This window comes from Numenius arquata, chromosome W (genome assembly GCF_964106895.1).
Source record: "Numenius arquata chromosome W, bNumArq3.hap1.1, whole genome shotgun sequence".
Classification (NCBI taxonomy): domain Eukaryota; kingdom Metazoa; phylum Chordata; class Aves; order Charadriiformes; family Scolopacidae; genus Numenius; species Numenius arquata.
The window spans coordinates 20058129-20073082 of NC_133615.1; the positions used below are offsets into that span (position 1 = coordinate 20058129).

At 43.4% G+C, this 14954-nt stretch overlaps 1 protein-coding gene across 1 annotated transcript in view; it reads left to right on the forward strand.

Annotated features, from left to right (window-relative positions):
- LOC141476798 (F-BAR domain only protein 2-like) overlaps positions 1–14954 on the forward strand; it is a 148393-nt gene that overhangs the window by 43151 nt on the left and 90288 nt on the right. The window contains 3 exon segments of the mRNA XM_074165599.1: positions 6561–6702; positions 6787–6939; positions 12970–13074. Of these exon segments, the coding sequence (XP_074021700.1) occupies positions 6561–6702; positions 6787–6939; positions 12970–13074 (400 nt within the window).

Consider the following 14954-nt stretch of genomic DNA (forward strand, 5'->3'; position numbering starts at 1 on the left):
ATGATTGTTTTGTTGTTCCTCAGTGGCCCGACTCTTGGGTATATGGGCATCTACATGTCGTACCTTCACAGACAGCTTTTCTAATCGGACAGCAATATCTTGCCACAAGTCAGCAGCCCAGATGGGTTTACCTCTGCACTGCCAGTTGCTCTTCTTCCACTGCTTTAACCACCCCCATAATGCATGTGCCGCCATCCATGAGTCAGTATAAAGATAAAGTACCGGCCACTTTTCTCTCTCAGCAATATCTAAAGCCAACTGGATGGCTTTCACTTCTGCAAACTGACTCGACTCACCCACTCCCTCAGTCGCTTCCACGACTCATCGAGTAGGACTCCACACAGCAGCTTTCCATCTTCGCTGGTTTCCTACAATACGACAAGATGCATCAGTGAACAGCGCATATCGCCTCTCGTTTTCCGATAACTGATTATATGGTGGTGCCTCCTCAGCCTGCACCACTCTCTCCTCTGGGGATCCTCGAAAATCTGTGCCTTGTGGCCAATCCATGATTACCTCCAGAATTCCTGGACGATTGGGGTTCCCTATTCGAGCTCACTGAGTAATTAGTGCTACCCACTTACTCCACGTTGCATCAGTTGCGTGATGTGTGGAAGGAGTTTTCCCTTTAAACATCCAGTTCAACACTGGCAACCGAGGTGCCAGGAGAAGCTGTGCTTCAGTACCAATTGCCTCTGAAGCAGGTCGAACCCCTTCATATGCCGCTAATATCTCTTTCTCAGTGGTGGTATAGCGATCCTCTGATCCTCTATATGCTCGACTCCAAAACCCTAGGGGTCAGCCTCGAGCTTCTCCAGGTGCTCTTTGACAGAGACTCCAGGTAGGGCCATTCTCCCCAGCTGCGGTGTACAGCACATTTTTTACATCTTGTCCAGTTTGGACTGGCCCAAGGGCTACTGCATGAACAATCTCCCGTTTAATCTGCTCAAAGGCTGACTGCTGCTCAGGGCCCCATTTAAAATCATTTTTCTTTCTAGTCACTTCATAGAGAGGGCTCACAATCTGACTGTAACCAGGAATATGCATTCTCCAGAAACCCACAACGCCTAAGAAGGTTTGTGTTTCCTTTTTGTTAGTAGGTGGTGACATAGCTGTTATTTTGTTAATCACATCCATTGGGATCTGGCGACGCCCATCTTGCCACTTAATTCCTAAAAACTGAATTTCCTGTGCAGGTCCCTTAACCTTACCTCGTTTGATGGCAAAACCGGCTTCCAGGAGGATTTGAATTACCTTCTCTCCCTTCTCAAAAACTTCTTCTGCTGTATCACCCCATACAATGATGTTGTCAATGTATTGCAGGTGTTCTGGAGCTCCACCCTTCTCCAGTGCAGTCTGTATCATTCCATGGCAAATAGTAGGGCTGTGTTTCCACCCCTGGGGCAGTCGATTCCAGGTATACTGGACACCCCTCCAGGTGAAAGCAAACTGTGGCCTGCACTCTGCTGCTAAAGGAATAGAGAAAAAGGCATTAGCAATGTCAATTGTAGTACACCATTTAGCCTCTTTTGACTCCAGTTCATAGTGAAGTTCTAACATATCTGGGATTGCAGCACTCAATGGTGGTGTGACTTCATTCAAGCCACGATAGTCTACTGTCAATCTCCATTCCCCATTAGGCTTTCGCACTGGCCATATGGGACTATTAAAGGGTGAGCGAGTCTTACTGATCACCCCTTGGCTTTCCAACTGACGAATCAATTGCTGAATAGGGAGCAAAGAATCTCGGTTAGTGCGATATTGTCGCCTATGCACCGTTGTAGTAGCAATGGGCACATTGTTCCTCGATCCTCAGCAGCCCTACAATAGAAGGGTCCTCTGACAGGCCAGGCAATGTAGACAGTTGCACAACTTCCTCCGTCTCCACCGCCGCTACACCAAATGCCCACCGGTAGCCTCTCGGGTCCTTAAAATACCTTTTCCTGAGGTAATCTATGCCAAGAATGCATGGTGCATCCGGGCCAGTCACAATGGGGAACTTTTCCCATTTATTCCCAGTTAGGCTCACTTCAGCCTCCAGTACAGTCAGGTCTTGAGATCCTCCTGTCACTCCAGCGATAGTGACAGGTTCTTCCCCTATGTGATTTGATGGCATTAGGGTGCACTGTGCACCAGTGTCCACCAGGGCCCTATACTTTTGTGGTTCTGGTGTGCCAGGCCATCGAATCCACACAGTCCAATAAACTCGATTGTCCCTCTCCTCCCCCTGGCTGGAGGCAGGGCAACCCTAGTTTAGATGAGAGGGCGCACCACTTCCATTTGTGACAGTTGCATGTCGTAAATCAGGCTCCAAGGCCCATCTCTGCCTTCTAGGGGACTTTTCTCTGGAAACTGGAGCAACACTTCTCCTGGAAGAACCCCTCCTGGGAGGTGTCTTACTCCGCAACTCACGTACATGTGTCTGTAAAGCTGAAGTAGGTTTTCCATCCCAATTCCTCATGTTTTCTCCCTGATTACGCAGGGTAGACCACAGGATGTGTCGTGGTGTGCTTTGCTTCTCTCGACCAGGCTTAGTAGGGAAGGGTTTGTCCCCACCTAAGATATTTGCCTTGCCAAATGACTTTTTCAGTACTGAGACACTGGCCTGTGGGGCAGAAAGAAGATTATTTGCATAATGCTGCATTCGAGCATCCATATCACCCACCGTCGGTGCCTCATCATCTGTCCAGCAAAATAATGCCAATACATTAGCATATGCTGCTGGTGCACTCAGTACCCATTTGCGCTAAACGGGTCCAGTAATTTTGAGTGCATCTGGATCCAATGATGTCTGCAGGTCGTCCAAGTCACTGAAAATCATCTCTCGCACAGCTATTTCCCTCAGATTCTTAACACCTCTCTCAATAGTTGTCCACTTGGATGGCTGGTACATGATATCATCCCTATAGGGATACCTGCTTCTCACACTTAACAGGAGTCGCCTCCAGAGGGTGAGGGATTGTGGTGGTCTTCCAAAAGCTCTGTCAATACCTGATTCTCTAGCTAATGGTGCTAGCCGCTTGGCTTCTCTACCATCTAAGTCCAAACTATCAGCCCCAGTGTCCCAGCATCGGAGCAGCCAAGGAATCACTTGCTCGCCTTCCTGGCGGCCGTAATCCTTACGAATGTCTCGCAGCTCAGTTAGGGTTAATGATCGAATAGTTTCCTCTGTTACTGTATTGCCTGATGTCCCTGGTTGACCATTGTCATCTGATGCTACAGCACGCTTCCTCTTATGTACAGGGTTGACTGACACTGGCACTGATTGAGTCTGTAGATCAGCTGCATCATCCATTACTAAGGTCGAAGTAGATTCAGTACTTGGTGCAGCTGCAGGTCTTGTCATGAGAGCCATCAGGGTCTGGATAAGATCAGGGGCTGTCGGGAGGGCTGGCGAGGTCTGCACGGGTGCGATGTCTGTCGGGGGGGCCAGTGGGGTCTGAACAGGTACAGTTGTTGTCACGGGGACTGGTGGTGTCTGCACGGGGACAATGTCTGTCGGGGGGGCCAGTGGGGTCTGAACAGGTACAGTAGTTGTCACGGGGACTGGCGGTGTCTGTGCGGGAGGAACATCTGCTGCAGGAGTCTGCGGGGGCTGCACAGGAGCACTGACTGTGGGGGAGGCCGGCAGATTCTCTGAAGGAGCAATGTCTGTCGGGGGGGCCAGTGGGATCTCTATCAGACACTTCCTGCTACCGTAAATCCAGCCCATAAAAAAGAACAAGCCCGCAAAAATTAACAATATAAGCACAATGACCAAAACATTCCAAGGGTATTTCAAACTCTCAAAAACTGTTGCTATTGATGCTACCGGAACATACAAATCCTTAAAAGATATCCCCCCCCCTCACTAAGTGGCCCGTAATATAACCCAAGGTGTAATTATGCACGGTGCCCAAAAAGGATCCTTCCCCGTTCTGAGGTGATTCTAATCGCGGCGATTTGCGAGATGCAATTACATAAGTGACACAAAACGGAACAATTACAGAAGACCCAATAACATAGCAAAACACCACCGCATAAAATAACAAGGCAATGCTTTTAACTCCACATTTAGAAATGATAAGCTTCCCTAAACCAGTGAGAAATGGCAACAACCTCTTGCACCACTCCCATAGCTGCCCACATACAGCTGCACAGAGATACCAGAGAACTCTGCTTACAGTACATTGAAACCACTCCAATAGATCCATAATGACTGTTTTACAAATCCGATCAAATCTGTTTACAACTTCAACCCTTCAGAACTCTCAAATTAAAGCCTCTGATTCTCCCAGCACTATTTAAATTACATGCAAACCATCACATTAAGTATCAAGGTCATTAAAATACCACACCGCATGCCAAATTTTGTTAAAATACCACGTTGGGCGCCAAATTTGTTATGGTTTGAGAGAACCCATAACAATCTATTGTCGTTAGACAATTATTCTATCACCCGATGACCCCTCCCCACCTGGAAAGGGGAATCGGGGAACACAAAGAAACACAAGGGTTGAAGTATAAATAGATTTAATAGACTAAGACTAAATAATTAACAATAATACTAAAGAACCAGTATTAATCCCGATACTGATATAAGATATACAGGAATTATACTCAGCCATCTATATCAGGAGGAAGCTGTGCACTCCCAGCAGTGGATAGCAAGTATCGGACACTGCGAGCGCAATGGCTTCAGGAGGAAGGGAAGGCCTCAGGGCTCTGGCACCGGGGCAAGGAGTTGTCTGGACCACCGCCATCAGGGAGAGAGCGAGAGCCCGCTACGCAGCAAACTTTTCTAATTTATATTGGATGTGACGTTCATGGTATGAAATACTCCTGTTGGCCAGCCTGGATAAAAAGCCCAGGCCTTGCTCGTCCTTGTCCCTGCACCTGGCAAGGCTCGAAAACACTAACCTTGAATCCCACAGAGCCTGGCTGGCTGTAAAGTAAATATTTTCACAAATTCAGACACTAGAGTCTTCTAAAAGTGTAATTTTCCCCAGCATTAGAAGAAAAGTTAGTCCTGTGTCTCTCAGCCCAGGACAGTAAGCTTAGGAAGTGTGGGTTAGATGAATGGACAGCGAGGAGGATTGAAAACTGGCTGGATGGCAGAGGTCAGAGGGTTGTGATCAGTGGTGCAGAGTCCAGCTGGAGGCCTGTAACTAGGGGTGTTCCCCAGGGGTCAGTGTACTGGGTCCAGTCCTCTTCAATATATTCATCAATGACCTGGATGAGGGGACAGAGTGTACCCTCAGCAAGTTTGCTGATGATACAAAACTGGGAGGGGTGGCTGACACACTGGAAGGCTGTGCTGCCATACAGCGAGACCTGGACAGGTTGGAGGGTGGTCTCCTGGGGTGCATTAAAAAGAGCGTGACCAGCAGGTCGAGGGAGTTCATCCTCCCCCTCTGCTCTGCCCTGGTGAGGTCACATCTGGAGCCTACTGTGTCCAGTTCTGGGCTCCCCAGTTCAAGAAGGACAGGGAACTGCTGGAGAGGGTACAGCAGAGGACCACAAAGATGATTAGGGGCCTGGAGCATCTCTCTTATGAGGAGAGGCTGAGGGACTTAGGTCTTTTTAGTCTGGAGAAGAGAAGACTGAGGGGGGATCTGATCAATGCTTATAAATACTTCAAGGATGGGTGTCAAGAGGAAGGGGCAGGTCTTTTTTCAGTGGTTCCCAGTGACAGGACAAGAGGAAATGGGCACAAACTTGAACATAGATAGTTCCATCTAAACATGAGGAGGAATTTCTTTACTTTGAGGGTGGCATAGCACTGGAACAGGCTGCCCAGGGAGGTGGTGTAGTCTCCTTCTCTGGAGACATGCAAAACCTGCCTGGACAAGTTCCTGTGCAACCTGCTCTAGGTGGACCTGCTTTGGCACGGGGGTTGGACTCGATTATCTCCAGAGGTCCCTTCCAACTCCATAGCATTCTGTGATTGCTGTGACCCGGGTGCAGGACCTTGCACTTGGCCTGGTTGAACTTCATGAGGTTCACACGGGCCCACTGTGCAACCAGATATGCATTATACCTTTAGAGTCACTGGAGAAGTCCATTCAGTATAGAAATCTGAATCTGAGGAATTGGCCTGTCCTTCACCTTCCTTTGCCATATGGTTTATCTTATGGTAGTAATGATGCAAGACAACTGGAAACTGAACTAGTCAAGTATCTTTTGTTTTCTTTTTGCTATTCAAGTGTGCACATAAAAATACTTGTTAATACATATTAATTTTTTTGAGCTGTTCTTGCATCATCTTTAGAAATACTTGTTGTCGTTATTGTGTGTTGATGATGGAGACGAATAAGTTAATTTTGATGCATTTTACTCGGAGTCAATACAGATAAAACATAAAACACTGAAAAGTTAGGTAGGAATCTAAGTATGTTTGAAACATTTAATAAGAACATTATAATAGTTGTTGGGTTTTTTGTTTACTTCAGTTTTAGGAACAGAGCTGAAATTATGTAAATATATCAGCTATGCTTTAGCACTATTTAAAAAAGACTGTGACTGACTAAAAGGAAAAAATCTAGATGAGTGTTAAATTTTTTTTTTTCCTCTTGTTCTAGGACATTTGCACCAGTTTGGGATGTTTTCAGAACTTCAACAGAAAAACTAGCAAGCTGTCACTTGGACCTGATGCGGAGATTACAAGAGCTAATAAAAGAAGTTCACAAGTATGGTGATGAACAAATCAAAACTTATAAAAAGGTTATTAACTTCTTTCTTATGCATGTCCAATGACTTGTTAATGTCAAAATGGCTTGGTTTTGACAACTGTGTGATATTCGGCAGACTAAAGAAGATGTTTCAGGAACATTGGAAGCGGTGCAAAATATTCAAAGTATCACTCAGGCCTTACAGAAATCAAAGGAAAACTACAACGCAAAGTGTGTTGAACAAGAACGTTTGAAAAAGGAAGGAGCAACACAGAGAGAAGTTGATAAGGTAGTTTTGTGACATCTTACTTAAATTCACTGTGTTATCAATCTGTAACACATTCACCTTGTATTAGTAAGTGAAATGCTCAGAAAGGGCTGAAAGTCATCATGGCTATTTCATAATGTGCGTGTGTCATGGTTTAACCCCAGCCAGCAACTAGGATCACACAGCCACTCGCTCACTCCCCAGTTGGGATGGGGAAGAGAATCAGAAGGGTAAAAGCGAGAACTTGTGGGTTGAGATAAAGACAGTTTAACAGGGAAAGCAAAAGCCGTGCACACACAAGCAAAGCAAAACAAGGAATTCATTCCCTGCTTCCCATGGGCAGGCAGGTGTTCAGCCATCTCCAGGAAAGCAGGGCTCCAGCACAAGTAACAGTGACCTCGGAAGACAAACGCCATCACTCCAAACGCCCCCTCCCCCCTTCCTTCTCCTTCCCCCAGCTTTATATGCTGAGCATGATGTCATATGGCATGGAATATCCCTTTGGTCAGTTGGGGTCAGCTGTCCCAGCTGTGTCCCTTCCCAACTTCTTGTGCACCCCCAGCCTGCTCGCTGGTGGGTATGAGGAGCAGAAAAGGCCTTGACTGTGCAAGCAATGACTAAAAACACCAGTGTGCTATTGACACTGCTCTCATACCAAATCCAGAAAAGCACTACACCAGCTGCTAGTAAGAAAGTTAACCCCATCCCAGACAAAACGAGGACAGCATGATACGTTGAATGCCTGGTTATTTTTTGTTTATATTTACTTATCTGTTCTAACTGCAATGCAGTTCTAATTCTTTATTTTGTTATTAACTGCATCATATGATCATTTTGTTCAGTGGCTTTTACAGAAACTGCATATAATTGTTTCAGCTTCTATTATATTTTTGGTGTATTTCCTTAAGTAAATATGCAAATACTCAATGCCTTTGTTATTGAATTAAGGAGTAGGAAGTTTTGTGTTGTCCCCTCAAGTGAGACAAAGTAGCTAATTATAGGAGTATTTGAAGTCTAATCCATTGAGAAGGAAAACAAGTTAACATGCTCATTTAAGAGGTTCCAATAACATGGTCCAAAACCCCAAGGGATGAGTAACTTGATGTTGCATTTAGTACTGTCCTTGAGTCATGGGGGAGTTTGATCCATTTGCAGAATCGCAGCATGGTTGAGGTTGGAAGGGATCTCTGGAGGTCATCTGATCCAATGCCCCTGCTCAAGCAGGGCCACCTAGAGCCAGTTGCCCTGGACTGTGACCAGATGGCTTTTGAATATCTCCAAGGATGGAGACTCCACAGTCTCCCTGGACAACCTGTGCCAGTGCTTGGTCACCCTTGCAGTCAAAAAGTGTTTCCTGATGTTCAGAGGGAACCTCCTGTGTTTCAGTCTGTGCCCATTCCCTCTGGTTCTGTCACTGGGCACCACAGAAAAGAGCCTGGCTCTGTCATCTTTGCACCCTCCCTTCAGGTATTTACATGCATTGACGAGCCTGAGCCTTCTCTTCTCCAGGCTGAACAGTCCCAGCTCTCTCAGCCTTTCCTCATAGGAGAGATGCTCCAGTCCTTTCATCATCTTGGTGGCCCTTTGCTGGGCTCTCTCATATACGTCCGTGTCTCTCTTTAAGTACATTAATAGCAAGGGGAGGTCTAAAGAAACATTGGACCAATACTTGTTGAAGATGGTGTCCTAGTTTGAGGTAGAACAGAACCAGGGTTTTTTTTCAGTAATTTTACTTTTCAGCTAAGTCTCTTCTAACTCTCTGAAACTCTGAAATTAACAGCATATTGTGCAGACACTGTTTGCTCCAGGAGTGATAAGACCTGATTGTTTATAATTTATGCCAAGGGATGGTGTGCAGAGAGGGTCTTGCTTATACTTATTGCTATAACAACCAAGATCAGCTCACTTTATTTGCCCTGTTGGAGGGTCGGAAGTGGAAAAGCGTAGAGGGGTCACACCTGCAGGGAGGAGCGGACAGGACAGGTGACCCAAACCTGACCAACAGGGTGTTCCATCCCATCTGCCCCATGCTCAGTATAAAAGCTGAAGGATCAAAGGGTCAACTCTCCTCAATGGCCGTTGTCCGAGGAGGACCCTGTCTGTTTGTCTGCCTTTGATCCTGATCCATGTGTTCCTGACTCCAGAGCTGAAATCCAGTTCCCATCCATTGCTGAGACCAGTTTGAGACTTTCCCAGTGCCTGCTGGTGACGTCATCCTGGGAGCTCGATACGGTTTTGTATCTATTTCATTATTTTAAATTATTTAATAAATTTATTAATATTTTCATTAAAGTAGTTTAGTTTTTCTTTTTAAACTCATAAATCTCTTTATCTCTTCCTCTCCTCTCTTTGGAGAGAGAGAGGTGGGGGGGCATCTGTTGTTCTCATTGGCCAACCCAGCCCAAACCACAACAGATGGTCATCTGACTAATTGGGACAAAGAAGTGGAGTGCTTCTTTTTGCCTCAGTCTTTAATAATACTGATAGTGGACTCGGCAGCTCAAGGTCTGAGTTGGAGGACCACAAGTGCAGAATGGTGACTTTCCATTTGTAGACAATGAAATTGTAAGGGACCAGCTGTATCAGCTGAATGTCCACAGGTCCATGGGGCCTGATGGGATTCATCCCAGAGTACTGAAGGAGCTAGCAGATGTTACAGCAGGACCACTCTTGATCATCTACCAAAGGTCTTGGGAGTCTGGGGAGGTCCCCGCTGACTGGAAACTAGCCAATGTTATTCCAATTTCAAGAAGGGCATGAGGGAAGACCCAGGAAACTACAGACCTGTTAGTCTAACCTCAGTTCCTGGAAAAATTATGGAGAAGATCATACTGGGTACCATTGAAAGGCATTTAAAGGACAATGCATCAGGCACAGTCAACATGGGTTCATGAAGGGAAAGTACTGTCTAACTAATTTGATATCCTTCCATGCTAAGGTCACTTGCCTAGTGGATTAAGAGAAGGCAGTGGATGTATGGTGTTTTGTGTTTTTTTATTTTAGTAAGGCTTTTGATACTATCCCTCACAGCATCCTTCTGGACAAGTTGTCCAACTGTGGCATGAGTGTGTTCACGGTGCATTGGATGAAGAGCTGGCTGAAGGGTAGAGTTCAAAGGGTTGTAGTGAATGGGGCTACATCTGGCTGGCGACCAGTCACCGGCGGTGTTCCTCGGGGCTCAGTTCTAGGGCCAGTTCTGTTTAATGTTTTTATCAATAATCTGGATGCAGGAGTTGAATGCACCATTAGCAAATTTGCTGATGATACCAAACTGGGAGGTGCTGTTGACTCTCTTGAGAGGTGAGAGGCCTTGCAGAGGGATCTGGATAGATTGGAGCATTGGACAATCATCAGCAGCATGAAATTTAACAAGTCAAATTGCCGGATTCTTCACTGGAATGGAGTAATGCTGGACACAATTATAGATTGGGAGAGGAGCGGCTGGAGAGCAGCCCTGCAGAAAGGGATCTGGGGGTGGTGGTCGACAGCAGGCTCAATGTGAGTCAGCAGTGTGCCCTGGCAGCCAAGAGGGCAAACCGCATCCTGGGATGCATTAACACAGCATAACCAGCCGCTTAAAAGAGGTGATTATCCTGCTGTATTCAGCGTTGGTGCGGCCTCACCTTGAGTCCTGTGTGCAGTTCTGGGGCCCACAAGTTAAGAAGGATGTGAAAGTACTCGAATGTGTCCAGAGGAGGGCAACAAAGCTGGTGGAAGGGGCTGGAAGACATGTCCTATGAGAAGTGGCTGAGGACTCTGGGCTTGTCTAGTTTGGAGAAAAGGAGGCTGAGGGGCAACCTCATTGCTCTCTACAGCTTCCTGAGGAGGGGCAGTGGAGAGGGAGGTGCTGGGCTCTTCTCCCTGGGATCCAGGGACAGGATGCGTGGGAATGGTTCAAAGTTGCGCCAGGGGAGGTTTGGACTTGACATGAGGAAGCATTTCCTTACTGAGAGGGTGGTCAAACACCAGAACAGGCTTCCTAGAGAGGTGGTCAATGTCCCATGCCTGTCAGTGTTTCAGAGGAATTTGGACAATGCCCTTAATAACATGTTTTAACTTTTGGTCAGCCCTGAATTGGTCAGGCAGTTGGACTAGATGATCGTTGGAGGGCCTTTCCAACTGACATTCTGTTTTGTTCTCTTGTGTTGGGGAGCCCCGAACTGGCCACAAGACTCCAGGAGTGGCTGCACCAGTCTTGAGTAGAGGGGAAGGATCACCTCCCTTGACCTGTTGGCATCACTGTAACTTTTTCTGGTTTTCAGGAAACAAAGTAGTAGTGGGAAGAGGTTATTTTTTTCTGTCTCTAATGATGTCTTTTCTTTTTAAATCTTGATACTTCTACCTATTTCCGTTTCAGTTATCTGATCTGTGTAGGGCTCTGTTCTTGTTAGAATGGTCTTAGTGCCTTTTGTACTGCTGTCTTGGTGGAGCAGAGTTGGTTATTGTCTTGTCACTGATGACAAAAGTGTTCCTGTTGACCGTGTTCTGTTTTTTTATCTTTAATATAAGTTTAGCTTTTTTTCTTAGCTTCTGCCTGGACAGCTAGTGTTGGGTTCTAGACATGAATCAGAAATATGGAGGATGGCAGTTGTTTTCCTGCTAGTTTATTCAAAATATAATTTTTCTGAATTCTTGTAAATAGATTGAAATTTTTCAGTAGGAAAAGTTGACTTGATGGAAGCTTTGCTTTTAAGATGTGACTTTGCAGTCCCTTGTCCAGTTAGTTGGAAACAAAAAAATCTTCTATCTGATTGCAGAAGGGAGAAAGAGGAAGCACTATAGGCTGAAGGCCATTTTTTACTGTTTTATGCATCTTCCCTAGATACTATTTTTTGAACAATTAGGCTGTAGTTGAATGCTCAGCTAATACTTGAAAAATGTTTCCAGTGGGAGCCAGTAACTGTGATAGTCATATCTCTTCAGTCATGTCTTTATTCAAATTTACACTTGTAATTTCAGAAACGTGATGGCAAAGATTGTATTAATTTATTTTTCCTTTGGCAGAGAATAGGTTTATTACATTTAGCATAACATGAAAAATGTTTTTTTAAAAAATCAGAATAACTGCTTTATCAGAAAGCAGGGGATCTGCACCAATGTCCTAAGAGCTTATCACAAAGCCAAATATTTGGAGAAATACTTTACTGAAGAATCTGAGAGCTTGCAGTTTTTATTCCGGTTGAAAATTAGTGTTAACTTGTATAATAATTTCTTGTTGTTCTCCGATATGTTAACTTCTGTATTTATAGTGACTTGACAAAAAAAATTTTGACTGATACATATTCTTTCAATTACTGTAAATCTGCTAAATAGAGTTCTATTTAGCACCTAAGAATAGACAGATAGTGTTTTCAGAAGAGATTGCTAGTTTATCATACAGTGTTCATGTGCTTTATCATTTTGTCTTGCTGAGAAGTTTTTTGTAGATGCTTCAGCATGTAACACAATTCTGCTCATGGTTAAACATGATTACAAGAGACAGAGAATGTTTTGTTTGTGTCAAAATCCCATGCATATGGGGTTCAATTACATAATGCTTTACAAAAAGACCTATTTTTTAAGTCTTTGAACTTGACATTTCCTTCCTTTTCAATGATTAAGTTTGGAATTATCTTATTGCAAAGCAATTTTAATTCTTTTTAAAACCAGGTGTTCATAGAGCACCTTTTACTTTTTGTATAGTAAATGGTGTTTGGGAAACAAGATAGGACTGTTTTCTTCTTGGGAATTCCTCTATGTGAATATGCAAGAGTGGGAATCATGAAGTAAAATTCAGAGCAAGTAACTGATGGGTTACTTGCTGAGGGATGTAAATGAGGTAATTGCTTTGTTACCTTTTAATGGGGTTTATGTATAGCTTTAAATAGAAACCTCCAATGGCTTGAATCAGAGTTATTTGGTGGTGAAATTTTGTTATGGCATTTCACTGTTTTGATATGCCACTGAATATTTTTATAGGTCATCCTAGGCTTTCATTTAATAGTGACTTTAAAAGCCTTGGATCAGATTGGATGTATGACATTTGACACTTTTTTTGGTGCTAATCTATAGGCAGCAGTTAAATCGAAAAAAGCTACAGATACCTATAAACTATATGTGGAGAAGTATGCTGCGGTTAAATCTGTTTATGAACAGAAAATGACAGAAACTACACAGGTAAGTGTTATATTAAATGAATTACCTTTAAAATAAATTATATGTTCTATTTTAGCTCTCTGAAGATATCTGAAATCAAAGCTTTTCAAAAATTGATTCAAGATAGAATGATCTCAATTGGAAATTAATATGAATAATAATGTCAGAAGTAATATATTTGAAAGGCAAACATTGACCACATATGTTATGATGGCAGTGTCTTGAATGACACAGTTGAACACTAGCACTCTAGAAAGACTTTTGAAGAAATTTTTAGGAAGAAAATAAAATGAACTTTTGGAAGTATTGTAGATGCATTGTGATCATGTGGGAAATCCTGTGAATTGCTGGAGAGCCAGAACTCCTTCGTAGGAGTTTTAAAACTGGGATCCATCATGTTTTTTCATTATCATTCTGGCAAAACACTTCAGTAACAGCTTGTTCAAGTGTCTTTCCGGGGTTTATCTGAGGTGGTCAAAAGCCCCTACATCTATTCAAATTTCTATTTTTTTTAAAGCTGTTTTAATCTGTGTTTCAGAGGATATCAAGTTCTCTGTATGATTGCACATGCTGCTGCTTGTTTTGAAAAAGAAACTTTAAAACATATCTGTTGATAGCAGGCTTTTTTCCACTGCCCCAGATTTCAAAAAGCAACCTTCACTGTTTCTGCTTTTAGTAGTAATGTTTAGTTGAGGACTGGTTGGCATATTTATTTGTATGTTTCTTGGTTTAGTAAAGCTTTTACAAGATAGGAATTTTCATTTCGGTTGAAGATTCTTTGTTCTCTTCCTTAGTTTCAAAGAATAATTTTTGGGCATAGATAGATTATTAGGGAGATTCAGTCATACTTGTATTATTAATGTAGAAGTGGAAAAGCGTTATGGTTTTCCTTAACCCCTTGGAAATTAAGATTTTATGGTATGGGGATTATGTAGGCTGACATGTAAACATGTAAAACATGTAAAAAGCTACCCTGTCCTAAACTGTAAACTGCTTTTCTACTTTGAAAACTTCATTAGAACTTGATCTAGTTTATCTCTGAATAGGTACTCAACACAGCTGTTACAGAAAAGGTACCAAGTATATCTCATACCAGAACACTTCCCTCCCACCCACCCCTCCAGTCCAGGCATTTGTGACAAAGAAGTGCTCAGGCATGCTACTGCAAAATTCTGCCTTTAATGTGACTGTTACATTAAGAGCCTTGACATCCTTTTGTTGAAAAGTTCACAGTAAGCATCTTTGTGCAGTATCCTAAGTAGGTTCTGGTTGGAGGAGCTGTGCTCCCTATGCTTTTCTTTTCAGTTTGAGTTAAATTTAATTGAAGTACATTATTTTTCTCTCATTTAAAAAATATATGTGACTCTTAAATGTGGGGGTATTTTTTATTGTATAGTGCAAGACAGGGATAATTGCAGTTATTCAGTGGTATAAAAAGGCTTTATTTAAAAAACAAAACAAAAACCAACTCATCAAGAAAATTAATGAGTACCATAATCTGGGTTATAAGGCCTGTTGTACTTCTCTCTGGTGTGTGAAGCTGTGTTTTCAGTATATGTTTTAAATTAGTATTGTTGTTGAAACCAGCAATTGTCCTCTTTCCATGCTGCTTCCTTTTGCCATGTATTTGTGCAAGGAACTACCTTGTAGAACTAATCCAACTAAAACTAATGTATTAAGGAAGGTTGGTTTTAACCCAGAATAGACCTGGGATCTGGTTTATTGAGAGATCACAAGCATTTTTGTTGGCGCAAAGGAAGAAGCAATGTGGTACTAAGGGTAGAGACTTGTGTCTTTAAGCTGACTTAGAGTGTGTGACACCTGGCCTGGACTTACTTGAATGTGTGTCCACCTTATACCTTTATATCTGTTGCCTTAGCATTTTGTCTCTCTCACTGTAA